The sequence below is a fragment of the Zophobas morio genome, unplaced genomic scaffold, assembly GCF_036711695.1.
Source record: "Zophobas morio isolate AGI-343-1 ecotype UQ-CSIRO unplaced genomic scaffold, CSIRO_AGI_Zmor_V1 ptg000002l, whole genome shotgun sequence".
Lineage (NCBI taxonomy): Eukaryota > Metazoa > Arthropoda > Insecta > Coleoptera > Tenebrionidae > Zophobas > Zophobas morio.
The window spans coordinates 27,539,701-27,564,303 of NW_026972107.1; the positions used below are offsets into that span (position 1 = coordinate 27,539,701).

A 24,603-nucleotide genomic window follows, 5' to 3' on the forward strand; every position below is an offset into this window, starting at 1 on the left:
AAAAGCAGTTTCGTCAATCTATCCACGAAGCCGTCAAAAGCAAATTTCGAATGAGATCTCAGTACAACTGAACAATCATCATTTCGAGCATTTCATGTAAAAGCGTAATTTTTTCTTGTTAAATGTCAACTATTTTTGTTATCTTATTACATCAGCATTTTTTTAACTTGTTATTGATTTGTAAAATCATTTTAATGAGCGAGGTGGCTGAGTAATTTTCACGCTAACGACTAACAAGCGAGAAAAGAAATAATGGTTACTAATAGAAATTTGATTTTGTACAACCTTACATACACGCCAAATTAAAAGTAAAGACATCTTTCATATTTTTTGTGATGCGTCATGACTCCTAGAGCTCGAAAAAAATAATCTCCGGTTTCCGTCCGTCCGGTTAACATAATCCTAGAAGTGTAGTTTATGAATCCGTGTTGACTTTTTACTCGAGACAAAAGCAGAATTGTATAACATTTCGCAGTTTAACTTTGAATCTGCCCTTGTGATTTCTCAGAGCACTCATTCTTTTGTGGTTACTTAGCCAGGGTGACTCAAAAAATTAATGAATAAGTCAATTTTTTCATTAATTAAATCAAGAACGGCTCACTCCATTTTCCTTAAAATTTGGGAATACAATACGTTACTATATTATTTTTCAAAATTTAAGCAAATTTCAAGGTCGACAACTTACCAGTGTAGTTAGCGGAGATCACAACCCTCGCAAAAGTGTAGGGTCGCGGACGTTACAGTAAACAACACGTTTTGTTGTACATCTGTGTTGTACATATGTACTCGTCTATAATATTGTAAACAAAAGAAAATGTAACTAAATAGTATGTTATATAACAGAAAACACAGAATTTACATTGCTTTCACTCTCATGTTTCAACACTGCTGCTGTACATAGCAAGGACTTTAGAGCCGTTTGAATTGAGGGCTTAATGCTGATTGTTGTTGACATTGAATGCCAAATGAAAAAGTGACAAGCTGACAAGTTGTTAGAAAAACATTCTGATTCAGAATCAGAATCGAGAGAAATTATGATTGGGGGTATGTCTTCATATGGTGCATTACCCATTAAACGCTTCCAATCATCCCTGATCAGCCGTTCACAAAGTCTAATAAAATTTTGCCATTTGTCTGCACCTACTGTAGCAAGAGCCTCCCGCCATAAGGACTGTACAACACCAACAGCACCACCGTGTTCCCGAATATGTTTATTGTAATATACTTTACACTGTCCCCACGCCAGTTCAATTGGATTATACTGACAGTGGTAGGAATATTGAAAAATAGGTGTATAATTCCTCTTGTTCTCGTCACTGCCATACCATTTATCCTGGGCATATTTATAAATCTGTTCCTTTAGGATCTCTGCTGGGTGCTTTTAAGTTGTTCTTCTAACTTCCCCACTCCGTAAGAACATAATCTATCATAAATATTGCGATAGAACGCGCTCATAGAAACGATTCAAAATTAATGCGGTTCTTGACGTCTCAAGTGACAGATCAGTCACTATTGCATTGTCGATAAAGTAAAATAAGGAGGTGTAAAAAAATACTAAACTACACAGTTAAGAGTAAATTTTTGGGTTTTGCGTGTCCTTGACCTTCGCGCCCATTTTGAAAAATAATATATTAGTATTAGACTGCACCTATCCAAAATGACATATGTGTACTTTCAACAATGTTGATAACATCATCACATAATTTTGTAATGGACAAACTCACTAATTAGCGTTACTTCTTGACCGTCCTTTAGTTTAAAATCACATAGATAACTTTATTTAACTTATAGGAGTTACCATAACACTTAATTAAATTTTATAATTTTTCGAAAAACTGGATTTGTTGTACTGTACTTGGGGGGCGAGGGAAGTTCCGTCTAAATAACGTTAGACCAATTTTTTAAATTGGTTGTTGTTGGCTTGTTAATAAAAACTTCATTTTTTGTGTGCCAGGGTATACGCCTTCCTTTGCGAAGAACGAACATCTTAACAAATATATCTAACCAGAAATAGTAAGCTGAGTCGACATGTGTCTAGTTAAAATTTTCAGCCCCATTATGACAATAACAAACAGTAATAATACTTGCGGTTCGGGCCCATAAAAATGATCGGTCGTTACAAACAGGCTAGTATTTAAGAGAAAATTAAATCGAATATAATGCGTATACATATACTAAAAACGAAAATAATACGGTATATTTAAACATGCATCTATTTTATCTATTCACTAAACACAAATGACATTAGTATATTGTTCAACGAGTGAGAAAGTTGGTCATTCCAAAAGGACGAATGTTTCCGGAACGAGCCAAAGGCGAGTGGAGGAACTCATCCAACCAAGTGGAATGACCAATTTCTCACGAGTTTAACACTATACTTTTTCTGCTCATCTAATGAAGAAAATAAAAACAAAAAAATCAAGAATTATTTTTATTAACATTAATGGTGACGTGTAAACAAAACATAACCAGGGTAACGCATAGACGAGTTCAATTTTTATTAGGGGTGATAGTGGGGAAATGAAAAATTCAATATTTTCTCAATATGAGCAGAAAAAATAATGAAAGAAGGTTGGTATTAACAAATTGCCCTATATTCTTCTTAAAGAAATATATACAGTTGCCGCCAAAAAATTTCAGACGTCAATGTCATTCAGTCGTCAGATAGTGTAAGGCAACCTTTAGATGTTTCTAACCTAAATATTTGACAATCATTTTTAACTTTTACATTATTTGACACTTACATTAATGTAGCTGTAGCGTAAGCTGGAATTTTGAAAGTTTGACATTCCAGCTGTCCGAAATAATGACAATAAAGCATCGACTACATTAAATTTTTTGACATGACAGAAAAGTGATGTTCGAAATTTTTTGTCGGAAACTGTATGTATTATTAGCGATGGAGGCAGCGACAAATTTTTTTAAACATATGACTAGGGTCTTTAAACGTGAATTTAAATATTGTCATTTTAAGTTCACCTCGATGGAATACAAATGAATTTTTTGTTTTCTTGTCTGAGCCAATTATGAATCATTGGCTAGCAAGAAAGAACTTGCTCCTGATCTTCCCAAATATGCCTAGTAGCTAGAGTTATTTTCTATTCCACGTAACCAATTCCTCATATCCTTTAGTGAAGGTAGGTGCAAAACATTTATCAAATATGCAATTAATCGAACCTCTCCCAATACATTTATTAGGAAAAATTTCGTCCAGGTAATTTCGCACAATTTTGATGGATTTCCAAATTAATGTTTTCGAGAAGTTTCGGTAACGTATAACGAAGAAAATTTAGATATACATTACTAGAGAGCGGAAAATATGCAGCAAAATTTTGGCAAATATGATCATATGATATGCACCAAATTTATGCAAATATGCAGTAATTTTCTTAATATATGCAGAGATATGCAGTTGCATATGCTCCAAAAATAAAAAAAAAGCTTAATAACCCAACTAAATTTATTTACAAATTACAAAAACAGGTTTCCCGAGCTTACGTTTTATTACAAAAAATACATAAATCACATTGCAAGGTGTTTGATTACATCTCACTAACACATAAATCACATTTTTAAAGGTAATACTCTTATACTAAAAAATAAATATAAACAGAACAAATTAAAAAATAGAAGTAATCGACTATTTAATTTCTATTTTGGTAACAATTTATTTTTAAATATTTTTCGAATCTTCTAACAAAAAGTTTTCCCGTGATTTAAAAGTATGTATTTGTAAATAGAAAAACTGCATACTACGTCCACAGATGTAAAAATAGAGCAGGCGCGACAAAACACAACTCCTTCTTGAAGAATAAGTTCAGGAAAAGGTTTAATCCATAAATTAATTTAAGTTATCTTCGACATATTGACACACCTGTATTACTTTAAGTGCTTTCAATGCAAACTCACGATGAAAAATAATAGGATAACGTGTCTTCGACCACCATAAAACATACCATTAATACACTTAAGTAACGAACAAATATATTGGGAATGAACCGTATTTCCAAAAGTAATTAGGGCCTGAATTTACCTGGAAGGATGGCTTAACACCCAGTGGATTCTCTAAACTACCATATAACCCAAACATTTCCTGGTTATTTGAAGCTCAGGAGAATATTTGCAATGATTCATGAAATTTCGTCTTTCTAGTTAAATGCCAAAAGAATGACATTTTTTTTAAATTAGCACAAAAATTGATAAATATGCAAAATATGCACCCGATACGTGAAATATGCAGCAGAAGGCAAATATATGCAAATATGCAATTTTTTTATAGCTGCATTCATTTTTAATTAGCATGATTCGTTCACATACAAAATATCAAGACTTATATGCAAAAAATATAGGATATGCAAATTTCATAAAATCCGCTCTCTATACATTACCATTTAAATTTTCCCGAAAAAAGTAAGGACCAATAATGTTGTTTCCAAGCTTAGATCATATAATAAATAGATACCACCACGCCGTGTTCTTTCCCTGGCAGAGCCTGTGACGACATCCTCCTGTCACACATCTCTCTTCTGCATAGAGGGATTACAATCAAGCTATCCTTGCCTGATCACTATTTGAATTTTGCGCGCCTAAATTTTAGGAAATATGTCTGAACTAATTTCGTACGAAAGATGTTGACAACTTGATTTTATAAATAATTCACAGTAGATAACGAAAGGAATAGTAAATTATTGGGCAGCAATTGTGATCCTTTATGATTACATCACTTAAAATAGAATCTTTGTTCTAAATTCTAAAATTGTTTTTCGTACAAGAACTCGAAAGAGAGGTTAGAAGAAACATCTGTCAAAAGCGATTTGTTGGGCTGGTGCGGTACAAGGATGGAAGTGAAATAGACATATACAGATGAAATGCATATAACAAAGATGAAGATGTGGTGATCACACAAGGATAGCATTATACTACTCCCCTTGACGTAGAAAACGACAACAGATAGCTCCATGTCTAGTCACAGCTTTCAGTTTGAGTATTGGTATCTATTTATTATATGATCTAAGTTTCCAAGTATCCCACACCAAACATTTGTTGCACTAGTAAAAAATAAAACGTGTTTTTATCTTTCAATTTGAAGTTTTTGTCAAAACTTTTGACAAGTGTTAAGATTACTATGTTTAATGCTCCAACTGTAATTATAACAGTATCCAAAATAGTGGAGAAAATGTATTTTGGGTTGCGTTTCAAATTTATTCAGGCTCTTTATTACTCGTGGACCACCCTATATATAAAAAGAATAACTTTTCTTACTTTTATGTTGGCATAACGGAAGTACAGTTCCTACACTACATCAGTACCTAGTAAAATTTTACAACTGCTACTTTGAGGGATTGTCCGACAAAGCAGGGGGATAATGACGCCAATAATAAAAGGAGCGTGCCGCCAATGTATAGTGGGCTAGAAACATCCAGCCTTGCATTGAATTTGTGATTTATGGTTTTGTAGGACCAACCTTCATGGTTAACTTTGAAATACCAATAAAATTTTATTAGATACTGATGTAGTGTAGGAACTGTAATTGTATGACAGATACGTCAATCGTGACATGCGATAAATTTAGATTATGTTTTGGATACATTTTGCCAAAGATATTTAATATAAGAATAGAGTATGCCGCATACCTTTCATATTATCAAAGTGTGACCAACATCTTACAGGGTGAGAGGAGTGAGGCGCGAGAGGTTTATTGTCCGCAGTACAGTGGCTAACGAGTTTAAGTTTCATACAGTTTCAAGAAAAACAAAAAATATTGGTATTTAAACAAAATGTGTGGTTAATACACTTCCCAAACGTTCGCGTATCTGGTCTTTGCAAACATCCACTAAAATCTAGTTCCGCCACTGAGTCGCTCAACTGCTTATCTATCAATTCGCGAATGTGTACGAACATGATACGAACAGATATTTATATATATGCGATACAAAACAGTGAGCACTGGACTCTCTCTATACATTTAAACCTCCCTGTGGTTTGCAAATTAAAAATGTCAACAATCTGTCAATCTTGACAATTGACAACCGGAAATTATAGAAAACATCATGACACCAATTTCAACTAAAAATCCAGAATTCCCAACAGACTCAGTCATTTCTGGTCACGCGGTATTTACATATACGCCCATGAACATTTGTATACAGGGTTATTCAGCTAAGATGACTCATTTATGTATTTAAGACAGGCAACCCAAAATACCGATTCCGCCTGAAACTGGATTACAAAAAATGTTTCAAAATTAGTTTGTATCAAAGTTTGCCAAATGTAGAAACGTCAGTCAACGTCAGTGTCAGAAAAACGCCTATGCATTCAATAACCCTGTATTTACATAGAACTGTCATCGGATTCGAAACTTTGATTAATTTAACAGTAAAATAGAAATGTGATTAGTCCGGGCCTGTTCAACCTTCGGTCTACTCTGCACCTGAAAATTTGTTTGTTGCAGTTCCAGTAACTATATAGTTTGATTTATAATTATAATAAGGGTGGTTTGGTCATAGTAGTTCAACTAGGTACATGTCGACTTGGTTTATTCCTATTTAGGAAAAGCGTGTCGGCCAAACACAACAAAGAGCCGCCGCCTAAGCTTGGGGTGGTGTCATAAATGTGTATAAACTGCATAATTCATTGACAAGGGTGGCGAAGGAGTTATAGTCGTAATGCCACTATTTTTGTAGATGGCTTATACCATTTCAAGTACTGGTCACGTGAAATATCACACGGTTCAAAACAGCTTCCAAAGTATTTTACTAATTACATTACTAATCAATTTAGATGATTTATGGTTTACATAAAAGACGAAAAACGAAATACATAAAGACCATGGCTGCATTCGTAAATCAATAGAACTCAATTTTATAAAATTATTTTGATGTTAAGATACAGCTGCTTTAAAAAAATCTATAAATCTCATTCACGAAACGTGTTTGAGTCTCGTGAATGATTTTTTGATTTGTAGAATCTTTGCGATAGGTATTGAGACAATTTAGAAATCACAGAGTCGTATTAACAAGAATATTTTGATAATAATTTCTTCTAAACGCAATAATGTTGCAAATAATTGTCACTAAATATTAAAACATGTTGATGTAATTCGTACCAAATTTCACTTTCTTGACAAATAATATGACAGAGGAAACTCTAAAGAAAATTATGCGATTAACCAGTGCCAGGGAAGTATGGCTAGAATTACACAAACTTTTTGATGGCGTTTCAGAAGACAAAGTGTACAACCTGTGTCTACAATTCTTTAGTTTCAAAAAATGTTCCAGCGACGATATGGCCACACACATGTCAAAATTAAAGAATCTATGGAGCGAGTTAAAAGTAGAAATGAGAAAAGACGCTGATGGTAATACAGAGCTGCCCGATTTGTTTTTGATTTGCAAAATTTTAGGTGCGCTATACTGCGTACGGTGAGAAATTGAGTGACAGAAAAGTCACTAAATCTTCGCAAAGAAATGTGTAACATCCGCGCGAAATTTGAAATTTCAAAATCATTCTAGTCTTAAGCGCTACAAAACATAAGTTTCACATCACTCGAGAATTTTTGTGGTAAAACAGACTTATCGGAGATCATATCATTGTCGCACTACGAAACGCGTTCGTATTGTGAGAGTCACTCACAAACTCGGAGAAACCAGGTAGAAACCCTGGGCAAGCGATACGCTTACCCAGTTGAGAGCAGGCCCGACCATGGCTTTACGGGCTGATCTTGGAATTATTTCTCGCAAGCGCCCTCTCAAATGAACACGTACCTTAAAGAATCACTGGAGATGAGAGTCAGAAAAGTGGCCTAACCTTAGTAATGGAACTTTCAGTAGTTTTACATTTGTAACAGCGACAGTGACAGCCAGCTGTGAGTGACAGCGTAGGAATTTCAGTGTATTTTATAGTGTTAGGGTGCTGCTAACTTACATGTCAACTGTTAAGAAATCCCAATCTCTCACCGGAACCACTATACCAGACAATTATTTTTCCTTCAAGTCAAGTTGGATGATGATGTCAAAAAGTGACAGAACGGTTGATAATGTGACAAATCAACTGTGTGCTTATAAGGAATTCACGTTCGGTAGATGTAACTAGATTTGGTAACTTTTTTTTTAAGCTGTGTAACTGCGGACATAATTGTTCTAGTGTATAATGTATTACTGGAATGTCAGAAAGTAGCTATCAAAAATGTGACATGTAAGTAAGTAAAGGTCAAATATCGAAAATGTGATGGTTTTGTGGTAATCTGGTGAATCTATTTTTGAACCAAGGAGAAAATCGCATCCCTCTAAAAGCCCAAAGAGCAACCCGCATGTAAAATTTTGAATCTTTTCCCATCACTAGTTTTTTTAGGAGGACAAGCTTTGATGTCATCATCATGGATCCACAATTTCACCATGGATCCGTTCTGGTATATCCATGTCTCATCCAAGAAAATGAAAAGTAAATCTTCACCACAATCACGCAATTGGAGATAGGTACCACCTTAGAAATTTGATTCTGGCAGCTATAACGTGTTTAAAATGTGAAAAACTCCGCCTTCGGAAACCTAAATTTATATGTGTATTACGTACAATTATTTTCAAAGCCGAGTGTTTTCCCTCTTACAAAACAATAACGATTATATAAAACTTAAAAACCAATTGTAGAACGGAACCAACAAAGCATGTAGGTATATAAATCTGCGCAGTCGTCTTTCTGATTCTGATCATAATATTAACGGCACAAGCGCCGCTGTATCTGTATTATTTTAAAATACGAAAAACACTCGACAACACTAGCGAACTTTACGGAGAATATTTCTGCCACCAGTTTAACTGTTTCCGTTTTACCCAATTTTTTGAAAACCACGAAATATTTCTTGTTTCTTTTCCTTTAAAGTGGGCTTTCTCGTGACTACTTTTATGGAAATTGTTTCCATGCTGTATTTAAGGATTTTCTTGAAACGAAGCATGTTAAAATTAGAAAAACTTCGTTTTTTTTCCACACAATTCAGATTTGACATTTGAATTAGAAAATTAGACAGTTGATGCCAATCTTAATTTCTAGTGATCTTAAGATTGCAACTTAACCACAGAAAAGTTTCTGTCAGTTACTTCTACCGAACGTGAATGCTTATTATGAACGAGCCTTAAAAAACAATGAGGATGGATCATCGGGACAGGAAGCTCTCATTTTGGACTCATCAAAAAGAACTCCTAAGCAAGTAAGTTCGACCGAACAGAAGAAAAAGAAGAAGATACTTTGCAACTATTGTAAGAAACCTAACCATGTTATAAAAGTATGCAGAAAGTGGAATGCGGATGGAAGACCTCCAAAACTTGATAACAAGCCAAAACAAACTTCAAACATGCTTCTTTTGATTGTTACATCGCCAGTGATGAATTCAGAGAGTGGTGCAGATGATTGGTATGTAGACAATGGCGCTACAAATCATATTTCAAGCGACAAAAGTTACTTTAAAACTCTTCAGCCATTCACACCAGCACACTCAGTAACCACGGCAAACGGTGAAAGAATTGAAGCTATCGGCAAAGGTGAAGTTGACATAGAGGCAGCCATCGGAGGCAAGTGGCACAGGATCACTCTGACAGATGTATAGTGTGTGCCTGGAATAAAGAAAAATCTGTTTTCTGTTCTAGCTGCACACGACAAACACCCAGATAGTCAGTTTCTTTCAACCACAGAAATAGGCACGTTTTTGAGTAAGGCCAGAAAATGATTCAGCAGAACTCATAAAACAAGGGTATTGTTGTAAAAAATGCATGGGATTATTCATAGTGTAGCAAAAAATTATTAAAAATTAATATTTAAATCACGCGCACTTTTGGGCGTGACGTCATAAGCCATACATTGTTGCCAAGTCGAGGATGTTTCCGTATTAATATAGGGACTTTTTATGGTCGGCTGTACTGTCAAGTGGCGGCTCTGCCAAAAAACAGCGTTGGACAAATAGCGCGCGATTAAAAAACTGCGACAAAACAGCGCCGAGACAAAAAAGCGCTGTAAAAAATGGCGTAGGACAATATCATTTAGAATCTAAAGGGCGCTAGGACAAATTAGCACGCGACAAAATAATCTCCGACAATTAATAGTTACCTATTAATTGTATTATATATTGTCTTATTACTATTAGGCATATAGAACACGTCAGAAAAGGGTAGACAAGCGAGAATGATGTCCTCATGTGAATATTAATATGAATATTGACGTAAATGTTAAAAATTACCTTTACTAGCCCAATAAAACGTCTCAAAACGGTAATACTATAGCCTCCAAATAGATCGGTTATGAATAAACCACACAAAATCAACTCAACTTTATTTCAGAACTAGAAACAGACTATTCAAAAATTAAACAAACAATAAACGATTAAAGTGATAAGTTTAACGCCACAGATTTCAAATAGTTTTCAACATTTACAAACGAGTACTCCGAAACCAATAGGTTCAACCGCTTTCTCGGCTGAACATATTTACAGTTGGCCGATTCTCAAACTCTTATTCCCGATCTGTACCTCGCCATATGCATTTCTGTAGCACTTTGTTCCGTGTCTAATAAGCTTATAGATTTGAGGGTGTTGGCAATCCAAAGAGTGTTTGAAAGAGTTGTGCCAAGCTTCAACTAGTTCGTCCTTGGTAGGTCCGTTAACATTCGATCAAACATATTCCAGATGTTGATATCGTACCTAGACCTCAAATTATGCATTCGTTTTCCGACGTAAGTTTTCTCCCAATATTCTACTAAAGGTAGCATTTCATGAGGAAAATTTTCATCGATAATCTCCAACGCAAACTGCACGTCCCTTTCAGGTACAAATGCGAGAGCAAGCAACATCTTACATCCTATTCTGACTTCGCTGTTGTTCCGTTAGATGGGTTTGCTGAATTTTTCGCCATAAATTTTGGTTTAGATGAAAAAACAGCCGACGGTTCTTGCTTGCCCGAAACACCTTCTGACTGCACTCAAAGATGCTATTTCGAAGTCCATCAAAACTGTTTCTGGGTCCAAGTGTGGTTCCACTTCCAGTATGCTTTCGAAAAATTTCATGTAAGTTCGTTCTTGCTTGTTGGGCAATAGACCGAATATCACAGGAATCGCTTTTCCGTCTATTATTACGTGCACGGTAAATAATTATTGAAATAATGGAGGCGAGGTCTTGAATGTACCGTCGATCGCCCAGTGCCGAAACTCCTTTAATGTGTCCAAATTCGTTCTGGTGCCAAAAACAAGAATTCTTTGGTTATCTCCCAAGTCTGTGTCTAAGAGCAGAAAATGTTCACCTCTTCCCGAAATCCTGTGGTGTTCTTCAATTACGACTTCCTCTCGGCAGGTAAAATTACCAGAGCTTCTCGAGTCGTATGTCGGTAAGAGGACTGCGGCTTCTTCGAAAGTACTTCCGATGGAGGTTTGAATTATCCGCCTTGGTTTTGGAAGTTTCTGCCAATTCCCTCATAGATTGCCTCACCCTTCCGACTTCTCTCTATGCCGAATCTGAGCCGTGACTATGAGCCGTTGTTGAAGTCGGTTCACTTGAATTTTCTGACACTAGCAATCTCCCCTTCCATCCTTCTTGAGAACACCTCCAAGAAACGGAATGGATGTTCTCTTTGTCTTTGCGATAGCGGTAACCACCATAAAACAATATTCTTCTACCTTTTTGTGATTTCGCAAATTCCATGACGGGCGTTGGAAAATTTGACAAAATGAGAAAAACTTTGGATTGGCACAAACCTACTACAAAGCTAAAAATGCTGTTTTGTCTCGGCGTTTTTTTCCCCATATTATTTAATTACTGGGCTTTTTTGTCTCGGCGCTCTTTTGTCGCGGTTTTTTTAGTCGCGCGTTATTTTGACCAACGCTCTTTTTTGGCAGAGTCGACATCGTAAAATAGGTTATACAATTATAAGAGGTTATGTATGACACGTACATAACCTCAAGTTATGTACGCGTCATTGAAGAACAAGTTCTTCAATGTTGCCATGTTCAGCACTGATATGATTGGACTATGGCTTATGACGTCAGAGACCAGGTTCCGCCTTTAAAATAAAACTCAAGAATTAAGACTCTGGATATTTTTTACAATTTTTTTTTCAACTTTTGTTGAGGACTTTAGGTTCTATATTACATAGGGAACACTTGCACCAATTTTTATTAAAATTGGCAGTTGAGTGCAAATACCCTATTGGAAATTTTAAAGTTGGCAAAGATGTAGTGTTAGTCGATGTACGAAAACGTTATGGAGGACTTTTTAAATTGGCAGTGAGAAGCGTGAAACCTATGTCGCTAAATGAAGTTAAAGTCACAGGCAAAGAGAATGTTTTGCAGCTATACCACGAACGACTTGGACATCAGAATAAACGACACGTGAAGTCCCTGCTGGATAGAGAATTCAACGTTACGGTGGAAATGGACACTTAACTGTGTAAAGGAGGTATCTATGGGAAAGCTCATCGCCTACCTTTCGGTACCAGAGAGAAAACTACAAAACCGGGAGAGCGGATTCACACAGATGTTTGTGGGCCATTTGAAGAATCAATGTCAGCCTTTCGGTATTTTGTTTTGTTCAAAGATGATTGGACAAAATTCAGGACTATCTACTTTATTAAAGAGAAGTCAGAAGTTGCAGAAAAGCTAAGTCAATTTATAGCAGAAACAAAAACCACGGGACATTTAATTAAGGAACTGTTGAGTCATAATGGAAAAGAGTTCGACAACAGAGAAGTAAGGAGAATCTTACAAAAAGAAGGTATAAACCACCGCCTTACGATGCCATATACTCCAGAACAGAATGTAACAAGTGAAAGAGAAAATAGCACAGTTGTTAAAACTGCTAGAGCGATAATGCATGCTCATGGAAACATTCAACAGAGTCTGTGGGCTGAAATGATTCGCACAGCGAATTACATCCTAAATCGAACGGGACCTTCAAGTGTTGAACTTTGGTATGGGAAGAAACCAAGGTTGAAACATCTACGGATCATAGGTTCCATGTGCTATGTTCATGTGCCGAAACAGCAAAGGCACAAGATGGATCGAAAAGCCATCAAAGGAATATTGATCGGCTACGACCACGACGATGGATATAGAATTTACTATCAAGAGGAGGGCAAGCTCATCAGATCAAGAGACGGTATCTTTGAGGAGAAAACTTTACAGCAAGGGAGAGGTGTAGAATTCCAGGAAACATCGAACTTTCTGATCAACATGACTTAACGCATGATGATAAATCTTAAAGCTCCGATTCGATATGACGACTACGCGCTGTATCTTTCGACATTTCAGGAACCAGAAACGTACAGTGAAGCCATGAAGTAAGATCAGAGAGAATTATGGCAAGAAGCCATGGATTGTGAGATGCAATCTCTGAAAGATGATCAGACCTGGGAGTTAGTGAGTTTACCTCCTGGAACAAGTGATTCTACAAGATAAAGACAAACGCCGATGGGTCAGTCGACAAGTTCAAGGCCAGATTGGTTATCAAAGGATTCAATCAGAAAAGAGGAGTAGATTATGACCAGACCTTTAGTCCAGTTACAAGAATGTCAACGATTCGAACATTGCTCAGCGTAGTAGCCAATATAGGCATGAAACTTGAAACTTACTCAGATCGACGTTTCCACAGCTTTCTTATATGGTGACCTGGATGAAACCATTTATATGTAACAAGCTGAGGGCTATGGGGATAAATCTGGGAGAGTTTGTCGTCTGAAGAAAAGTCTGTATGGACTAAAACAGGCGTCTCGTTGCTGGAATAAGAAGATCACCGAACTGCTTCTACGACTTGGATTTAAACAAAGCAAGGCCGATCCATGTCTTTTTGTGAGACAAAAAGATGGAAAGACAATGATATTTCTTCTCTACGTCGATGATGGACTGATTGCAAGTGAAGATAAACAAGAACTTCAAATCTTCATCAATGAGTTGAAGAAAAAATTCAAAATTACTTTCAAACAGGCGACATATTTTCTTGAACTTGAAATCGAACGAGGAGGAGATGGCTCCCTTCAGATCGCTCAAACTCACTACACGGAAAAGTTGTTAGAAAGATTTGACATGAGCAACTGTAATGCAGTGAGCACTTCCATTGTCAAAGATAATGAAACTGAAGAAAGTACCCGTAATGAAAATTTTCCATACCTACAAGTGGTGGGAGCACTGATGTTTTTGATGTGTGAAACTCGGCCAGACATCGCTTATGCTGTCAGTGTGGTGTCCCGGAACCTGGAGAATCCTACAGAACGTGACGTGGTTCGAGTGAAGAGAATTCTGCGGTACCTGAGGGGAACTTCAAATTATAGACTTGTGTACAGGAATGCCCATGAAAAAGGGGTTCTGCTACAGCGACGCTGATCATACTGGTGATCTCAGCACTGGACGATCAACATCAGGGGTGTTATGCCTATACTCTGGAGCGCCGATCTCATGGATGAGTCAAAGACAAGCCTCTGTTGCAATTTCCACTACAGAAGCTGATATCGTAGCCACAAGTGAAGCTGGTCGAGAAATCATCTGGATTAAAAGGCTTTTGACTGAACTTGGTCAGTTGAAAGAGTCGCCTGCGCTACAGGTGGACAATGAAGCTGCAATTCGATTGGCTCAGAATCCGGAATTTCACAGAAGAACGAAACACATTCGTACTCGACATTTCTTTAATACTAGTTACTTTTGGGCAAATTAAAATTTATAAAGTAGAGTCGCAGAGACAGCTTGCAGATGCTAACCATTGTCATCAGTTAGGTTTAGGGAATTATGCAATTATTTAGGCATGTTTTTGTTATTAAATAAGGAAGAGTGTTGATGTAATTCGTATTTAATTTAATATTGTTAGGTACTTAATAACCTTATAGTAAAGAGTCTATTTTTATAATGTCTATGGTATTCGCAATATACTTCTTCTGTGTACAAGTCGATGAACATAAAATATTTTATTTGGCTGGTTTTCTTGTCGAAAAATCTTAACAAAACATAACAACACATACGTAACTCGCTAAAGTTAAATAATGGATTGACAGTTAAAAAAATCTTTAGAGGTCTTTTATGCTTACCTGTTTCCAGAAATAATAAAACCAATAAGGCAGCAGCTGTATGTAGAATGAGTAGTGGTACCGAAACGGTGGTCAGCGGACGAGACTTGCCCCGTGGGTCTGTGCGCATGCCCATCCCGGCGGTCCCATACTCCCCGCTAGCGCACCCACATTGCCGGTTTCTCTGTAAGATACATACAAAAGATATTATATCTAACTATAACATATCGACATGATTAAAAAACAGTGACTTTTTTCATTTTTTTGATTATTCTGAATTACAGAGAGATTTCTTATAAACTTTCAGTGTTTACATCTCTTAGGCCCGGTTTTACAAATGTCCGGTTCAACACGAGTTCAACTGAACTTGAGTTCAACTGAACTGAGGTTCAATTCATGCGTCCGTTTTACAAACACCGCTATCGTCCGGTTCAGCTGAACCACAAATTTCCTTAGGTTGGTAGCGCGCACCCGAGAATCTGACAGTTGAGACCACGTTGGGAGCACGTTGGAAGTGTGTTGTTGTTGTCATCTATGTCATCATGTCACATTATTATAAATTATTTGTGACAAATTCTGCAAAGTAATTAGTTTTTTGCGTTACTGGGGTACGTATATGTGTATATGTAACATTTGCTCGTTAATAGTAGATGATTATGATGATTTTTAACATTTCGTTTCAGATGAGTAATACACGTGCTCCGAATTTTACAAAATCCGAAGAAAACTTGCTCCTATCTTTAGTAAGCAAGTATAGAAATATTCTGGAGTGTAAATTGTCCAACACTGATGCAAATCAAAAAAAAAAAAAATCAGTGTTGGAAGAAAATTGAAGTAGAGTTCAATTCTTTATCTGGCCAGACCTTCCGGGATCACAAAGTTTTGAACAAAAAGTACGACAACATTAAGAAGAGGACAACGAAAAAATTTGCTGACGAGAAAGCCTATGTCGGTGGTACTGGGAGAGGGTCACAACAAAGTATTGAGGCCACCGATGTTGATGTGGCTGTAAAAGAAATTCTCGGGGCCAAACCAATGGGGCATAGCAGCGAATTTGATGGCGATTCCGAAACAACCTGTAATAAGTATTTTTATGAATAATATGTATTGTAAAATTAAAATGTTGATGCTTTTCAGCATTCCAAAGTAACAGCGGTATAATCTGTCTGATGACGAAAATGATGGTAAATACTTTTTATCCTTACATACACTTTATTCAGAAATTTTTTACTATTTTTTCTTTATTTCAGATTGTTTTATGCCAAAAGATCAAACCGGAGCAATTTCGAGAGAAGTGCCTGTTATGGATAAAATAAGTGGTCCCAATAAAGAAAGTGGTAAACATTAATAATAATCAAATATGGTTATTTTTGTAGAAAATGGTCAAACTGGGAATTGGGCTAAATACTCCCCCAAAATCTTGAAGCAAAAAAATTTTCAGCACTCACGCCATATCGTAGAGGTATTTATTATATGTATATATATTTATATTAAAAAATGTTTGACACTTGTCTTAAAACTTTATTAATGTATTGTTTGTATAGGTAAAGGAAACCAGACAAGTGATAATTTAGAGCAATGTGCCGCTGCCAAAGAACTTGTCGAACTAAGTCGAAAGGAATACATCCAAAAGGAGCAAGAGTTTAAATTAAAAGCCATGAAAGAGAAACATGAACTAGAAATGCAAATTATGAGAGACAAAGCTGCACTTGAATTAGAAGTAATAAAACAGAACACCAAATGAAGATTGAAATATTAATTGCCCAAAAATTTAATATTTTAAATAATAATACTTAAATAAATAATTACATTACATTTTATTATTTACTGCAACTAGAAACGAAATCAAAAAAAGCAAATGAGTAAAATATTCTCTGATGAACTGGTTCCGTACAAAATTGTTCTGATTATAATTGCCACTATATTCTCCAATGTTTTCAATTAGAACATCGTTCACAAAATTCACTGCTGCTTCTTCTTCTGCGTCCACTGGCGGTTCTTCTTCATTTAAAATAATTGCAATGTTGTGTAAAACTGCTGTTGCCACAACCACTGCCTCTAATTTACACATTTTTAAACGAATTCCAAAAGCCAATGCTGGAAAGCGTCTTTTCCACACCCCAAAACATTAATTATTTGAGAAGCTGTTGCTTTACTAATCCCTATAAAGTCACCAGCAACTTGCAGAAAAGATCCAGTGGCAAGGAAACGTGAAGTCACAAGTAGCATTTGCTCCAGTGATACTGCATGATTTCGTTCTGTTCGCGATGTAATTTGCTCCTGTATTTGTTGCAAAATAAACCGTACGCCAGTCTTGGAAAAACGAAATCGTTTCAAAAATTCCCCAGCATTTCACTTTTCAAAGTGATTTTCTCTCAACTGAAAAACTTTTGGTCGTCGCATACGTGCCGGTTCTAATATGTTTATCATTTCTAAAACGTCTTCATCGTCAGTTAATACTCCTAATAAATTTTCCATCTTCAATTATAATGCTGTCACACCACCAAAACGATAAAGCACAGACATTTGAGGTTATGGACAGTTGAGCGAAGCTTAAACCACCCTGACATCAGCGCTCAGCTGAGCCTTCGTTTGAGCGCGGTTTAACATTGAACCATGTATTGTAAAACGGACAACTGCAGTTGAACCAAGGCTTATCTTTGAACCTCGCTTAAGCTTGCATTGTAAAACCGGGCCTTAACTGGTGTTGTGATGTCGAAGCACAAGAAATAGGTATCAGTATTATGATGTACGTAAGTATAACATGTAGTTTCACGTACAAAAAAACTATGACTCTTAACATTAAATAATACTACATAGCAGAAGGTCACCACAGCGAGTCGACACAAAAATCAAAAAATTTAACACGTCATAATTTTTTTACAACCATATAAGAACATATGTGGAAAAGTACGTTTTTTATTAAAAGTCCACCAAGGGCGCAGCAATTTCTCCCAATAGTATTAGCAGCAACATGACTAATGTCGACGCACAATAAAAAAACTAATTGACAGTTGTCCACAATGTAACTATACATATATAACTAGTTGTAAATATGTGGATTTTAGTAATTAATTTTAGTAACTATTCTGTCACATGACTTTTTGACGTACCAAATCATGTTGAAGTTAACGTTGTTAAGATTAGTTTCAAAAACCCAAAAGAATAGCTATTTATGGTATAAGTGAATAAAAGTGAATTTTATCCAACGAAAAAACAGTTTAGCACACGAGGCGAAACCAAGTGTGATAATGTTTTCAAGTGGATAAAATTTGTTTATTCACGTGTATCATACAAGATTTTTCAAAAAATTTATTGTTTAGGTAATCCATACATAAATATTAATTGTGCTATTACTAATATGATGAACATTTAAGGAAATGTTAATGCTTAGGTAAATTGCCTAAGCTGCATGTACTTTCGTCACGGTCAAATTCAAAGGATGTTCCTGGACTTTCATTAAGATTGTTTTACAGGAGGTTGACTATCAAGCGTTGCAAATTTTAGTTGAATATCCACGCATCCAGAGCAACCAAAATTTCAGTGGTAGTGCGAATTTTTAGTTTTTTCACTTTATTCGTGTTGTCAATGACAGTGCGAATAAAGTGTTGCTATAAACATTTTATTCATCCTTTCGATTAAACTATTGTTTTAATAGCGAGATTTAACATACAAAATGAGCATTTTATTAGTAGAAATTGGAAAATAGTATATTATTAGCCAAGGTTGCAAAGCCAAGCATTCTAGACCGAGCGCAAATTAGAACCCGAGACGCGCATCAAATTTACAGTCATCCTGGATGTTTACCACCCGGCGTGCGTAAAAATTGCCCAAATTGTCCACTCTTCCTAGACCTTTATAAATAAAAATCTCTTTAAACATCGAAAATATAATTATTAAAACGGCAAATACATAAGATATTTATTGTTGAACAGCAATGTATCATATAATTTCGAATATTTTTTAGTTCAAACGGACCTACGTCATCTTGTGTATTTTTATGCACCAGTTACAGATCACTGTAATTGACATAATTAATTGACAGTTATGTTTGTTTTATTTCTGACTTTATGTGAAATTGAATAAAAAATATAAATAATTTTTAAAAGTTGTCGGCCAAAAAGTTTAATACAAATCTTGTGCGTTAACCATTTTACAGCGCTCAATCATTAAAGCACTCCGGCTTCGCCGTCGTGCTTCAAATTTATTTCGCGCTGTAAAATGTAAGTTACCACACGCGAATGTAAATAACTATTTTCGCCTCCTGACATGTAAACAAAACATTCATACACCTTTGACATGCCGCGTAGCAATGACTTTACGCACCAAATATCAATTTACCGTTGCTTTACCGCCTTTGGGTGCCAAAGTAATTCAATATGCATTGGCCTCTAGAAGCTCTAATAAAAAAAGTTCTGCATAAATAATAAAAGAAAACATACTAGAATACTACTTTACATCATGTTTTGTTCGATCAAACCTTATGAATTAGAAAAAATGAATTATTAAAAAAAAAATCATATGGCGCCATCTCGTGGCTGCCGGTATTATAGATTCCTTCAGTAAACGTCAAGTCTATAAGCTGTCACTTCATTATTTCCATTTCGAAAAATATTTTTAAAAACAAATATTTTTTAAAATAAAATCAATGTCGGCGAAAAAATTTAATACAATTTTCGTGCGTTAGGCATTTTGCAGGTTTCGGTCCCATGCCACCCTCCGCTTCGCGTCGGGTGGCAAATTAGGACCTCAACCTGCAAAATGTTACCTACCGCACTCATAATGTAAATAACTATTACAGCCCTGGTCGTGTTCATACCGCCATGTATTTTAAACATTTTAAACTATTATAAGTTGAAATGACAGCCAAAATTGATTCAGGTAAATTTTCACTTACAATTGCTGCTTCCTCAGTAATATAGCTTCAGCCATACTCATTTCAATACATCGAAAACGATAAATCGAAAAATCTAAATGACAGGACTAGACAACACAGTAAATGCTATGACAAGTGCCATGCTGACGTGCGTTTCCAAGGCAATACGTCTAAAGCTCATACGATGTTTCTTCAAATAATATTGGACCTTCTAGAGGTTTTAATAATTTATAATAGTTATTTACAAGTGAGAAACAAATAAAATATCGAACAATACACGCAAGGTAACGGGTTTTTACTGGCTCCAGAAGGTGACTGGCTCGCCTGCGGCTCGCCAGTCATATCCTTCTGTCCGCCAGTAAAAACCCTTTTACCATGCTAGTAATGTTAAATACTAGTTCATGAACACTGACAAATTCTTAATGAAAGGGCTGTGTGTTTGTCGCCATAGACATCGGTTATTTTCCACAGGTAAAGCCGATGATTCGTGTGTTTTAGAAACAATGTATTAAGTCTACGCAGTGCGCTGCGCATCAGTACGAGACAACCTATTATTTTCCCACCTTTATTTTTTCGAAATATTAAAATACGCCCGAATCGACCGAGCGAGATGTCTATTTCTTACAGAATTTACCCTTTTTTTTTAAATATATCTTCAAAGAAGCGAGAAAAGCGTGGATTCACCTGCCCCCCTTTTAGAATAATTAAAATTCACATATAAAGTCTTCGGACTTAAAATCACCTCTCGCACACATGCACATATTTTGACTAGCGGAAAAAAAACAAAATATCGAAACAAAAAAGATCGAATGACAAAAAGATCGAAAAATGTAATCATCGTGGGAATAATTATTATTTACTAGCTGACCCCGTGAACTTCGTTTCACCTACAATTTAATTTTGAATCTGCAAAACCGAATGCTTTGAAATCTTGCACATGTTTTAAACATATGATAAGCATAATAAATTTTTATTCAAAATATATTTACTTATCCCCTCCAAAAACTTGATGACGTCAGCCCAAAATTTTGCCAAATGAATCCTCTCTAAAATGTCCAAGATAGGATGAGACTATATTTGTGATTTATCATTCCATTCATAATTTTTGGTTTTGCTTATAAGGGGTGTCTCAAAAAAATTAATCACTGAGTCAATTTATTTTATTGATTGAATCAAGAATTGCAAAACTGAATTTTGAAATATTGCAGACGTTTTGAAGTTACTGTTTGACATGGTAGGTTTTTAATCAAAATATATCTGTTTATCAAGCCCAAAAACTTGATGACGTCATCTCAAGATTTTGCCGAACAAATCCTATCTAAAATGTGCAAAACATCATCAGTATATTTTCGTAATTTATCATTGCATTCATATTTTTTAGATTTGTTTTTACAGTGACTCCAAAAAATGTATGGATCAGTCAATTTATTTTAGAGAATAACTCAAGAGTTGAAGAAATGACTTCTTTGAGATCTTGCAGACGTTTTAAAGTTATTGTAAGCATGGTAAATTGTTAAGAATATTTACTTATTCCCCCCAAAAAATTGATGGAACCGCCCACTCGATTTTCGCAGATAATTTTGGGAATACAATACAGTTATTTTTAGTATTACACTGCACCAATCCAAGATGGTATACGTGTTGACCGTAAATGTTGATTAGGTCATCACAAAATTGTGTGAAGAAAAGACTCAACTCGAAAATGCTGAATATGTTTCATTATACTGTAGCATCACCAGAGCTGCGGAAAAAGTAATGGCCGCTAGGGTGACGAAAGAAACAATTTTTAAAAAAAGTCTGTTTTTGGATTACATAAAAAATAAATAAAGTTTCCAATTAATTAAGTGCTTCGTTTAAATTCACGGACCTTCGACCACATTGCCCACAATACTTTTGGTGCGAAGGAAGTTCTGTCGAAACAACGTTCGATCAAATTTTTGACAATGGTTGATATAAATAAAACTCAGTAGATGCTCATACTCGAAATACGAAGTATCTACTCGAATATCAAATCAAAATATTTCTAGTTTTTCTAGATGATGCTAATACTTCAGTGGGTAACAGTTGATGGTCAAGTAGTATCTCGATACAACAAAAACGGAAAACAGTGACAGTGTTCAACCATCAAGGCATAAAATCGAGTCACCAAAATATCAGTTAGTATGGGGTAGACACCTTGAGTTGGGAATCTCTATGGTCAGTGTTAGAAAGAACGCACTGCACAATTTATGCATAAATAAAAGCTAATTATCTTACGACTTCAGTTTTAATTTATCGGATTCCGTGATTCCTTCACTCGACAATGTTTAAATTTTGGGAAAATTTTCGAAACGATTGAAGTCGGTTGATCAAAGCTATACATTTGCATGATATAAATTAATAAATCTTAAACATAATTAATATCACTTATAATGTTTAAATATGATAAGCATAAATATATATGATAATTAAACCGAAACTCGTTGTCCTAAAAGCCCGAAATTATTAAAAACAAATCAATTTGTTTAAACATTATTAAATTATCCCCGAAAATGTGCATTTTCCCGGCCAAAATATGAAAAATAATTTTTGCAATCTCATCGTGACGTACGATGACGTCACTGTCACCTGAGCTACCTGTCCGAAGGTCACGTTTCGCGGTCCTTTGTGTTCAATATTAATTTCTGTTTGATGGCGGCAAGATCGTCGCTTCATTTTGGCGTAAAAGTGGAGCGTTTTAGCGAATTTCTACGTTATTATTAATAAATATTACGGAACATATGTTGTGTTAGTGCTGTGAACGCGAACGAAAATGGATATTTTTCCGAAAAGGACCGAAAACGAGGTAAGTACGACTTCAGTTTTAATTTATCGGATTCCGTGATTCGTTTATTCGACAATGTTTAAGTTTTGGAAAAATTTTCGAAACGATTGAAGTTGGTGGGTCAAAGCTATACATATTCGCGATATAATTAAATAAAATTTAAACATAATTAATATAATTGATAATGTTTAAATATGATAACTATTAATATATGATAATTAAGCCGAAAACAATTTTCCTAAGAGCACGAGGTTAGCAAAAACAAATTAGTTTGTTTAAACATTGTTAAATTAACCCCGAAAATGTACAATTTCTGATCTAAAATATGAAAAATAATTTTTGCAATCTCATCGTGACGTACGGTGACGTCACTGTCACGTGAGCTACCTGATAAAAGGTCACATTTTTCGGTCCTCTGCGTTTACTTTTGATTTTGGTTTGGTGGTAGCAACATCAGAGTCCGTTTTGGCTTAAAAGTAGGGCTTTTTTCACGAATTTCTAATTTATTATTAACAAATAATAGTGAAAATGTGTTGTATTAGTACTGTGAACACGAACGAAAATGGATATTTTTCTGAAAAGGACCGAAAACAGGGTAAGTTCGAGTTCAATTTTAATTTATCGGATTCCGTGTTTCGTTCGGTCGACTATGTTTAAATTTTGGGAAAATTTTCTAAACGATTGAAATCGGTTGATCAAAGCTATACATTTTCACGATATAAATAAATAAATTTTAAACATAATTAATATCATTTATAATGTTTAAATATGATAAGCATCAATATACGATAATTAAGCCGAAACTCGTTGTCCTACAAGCCCGAAGTTATTAAAAACAAATCAATTTGTTTAAACAATGCTAAATTATCCCCGAAAATGTGCATTTTTCCGGCCAAAATATGAAAAATAATGTTTGCAATCTCATCGTGACGTACGATGACGTCAGTGTCACCTGAGCTAGCTGTATAAACGTCACGTTTCTCGGTCCTTTGTGTTCAGTATTAATTTCTGTTTGATGGCGGCAAGATCGTCGCTTCATTTTGGCGTAAAAGTGGAACGTTTTAGTGAATTTCTAGTTTATTATTAATACATATTACGGAAAATATGTTGTGTTAGTGCTGTGAACACGAACGAAAATGGATATTTTTCCGAAAAAGACGGAAAACAGGGTAAGTACGACTTCAGTTTTAATTTATCGGATTCCGTGATTCGTTCACTCGACTTTGTTTAAATTTTGGGGACATTTTCGAAACGATTGAAATCGGTTGATCAAAGCTATACATTTTCACGATATAAATAAATAAATTTTAAACATAATTAATATATATATATATATATGTCCATCGTTACTTTTGAGGAACTTTTTTTTTTGCATATATATAGCTGTGGCATTTCAATGAAAATTTCTTTCATTTTTTGTTTTAACACAAGATGAGTGTGATATTAGCAATAATTATACTCTATACTGAAAGTTACTTAACGGCACTTTTTGTGGTTTAGAACAAAACTAGTGAAAATACCACACTTGGTTCTTGAAAGATACTTTCTGTATACTAGATTTCACAGCGTTATTCGCATATAATACTGAAAGCTACTATTGGGAACCATTGTAATATGCAAAGGTAAAATTGAGAAACTAGTAGCTTACCAAAACTCCAAAACTCTAAACGATACTTTTGAAGATACGTTTGGCAGTTTTAAAAGAATGAAGGTTCTACCACCGCTTACTAGAGGGAGTCATTGTATTTTTCATGACATGTACCAATCATGCATTTAGAGATTATTAATTTTACCTCAAATGTAACATTTTAATTGATGTATAAAGAAGAGTGTTTTGTCGCGTTCACGATTTCTGAATAAAAAAACACTGGTGCTATTGTTTAAAAATAATTGTATACTCT

The 24,603-nt window shown here is 35.2% G+C and overlaps 2 protein-coding genes across 13 annotated transcripts in view; one reads left to right on the forward strand and one right to left on the reverse strand.

The window, feature by feature from the left end:
* The window catches only part of LOC135132413 (protein turtle), a 257,464-nt gene that overhangs the window by 102,244 nt on the left and 130,617 nt on the right, over positions 1–24,603 (reverse strand). For all 12 annotated transcript variants that reach the window (XM_064060557.1, XM_064060548.1, XM_064060517.1 and 9 more), the window contains one exon: positions 15,045–15,207. In XM_064060557.1, the coding sequence (XP_063916627.1) occupies positions 15,045–15,159 (115 nt within the window). In that variant the 5' untranslated portion in view covers positions 15,160–15,207. The remainder of the gene's footprint in view (positions 1–15,044; positions 15,208–24,603) is intronic.
* On the forward strand, positions 15,347–16,783 carry LOC135122891 (uncharacterized). The gene is made up of 5 exons (XM_064047378.1): positions 15,347–15,631; positions 15,707–16,101; positions 16,161–16,207; positions 16,274–16,485; positions 16,568–16,783. Exons 2-4 carry the CDS (start codon positions 15,813–15,815, stop codon positions 16,337–16,339), a joined length of 402 nt encoding a protein of 133 aa, XP_063903448.1. The 5' UTR covers positions 15,347–15,631; positions 15,707–15,812; the 3' UTR covers positions 16,340–16,485; positions 16,568–16,783.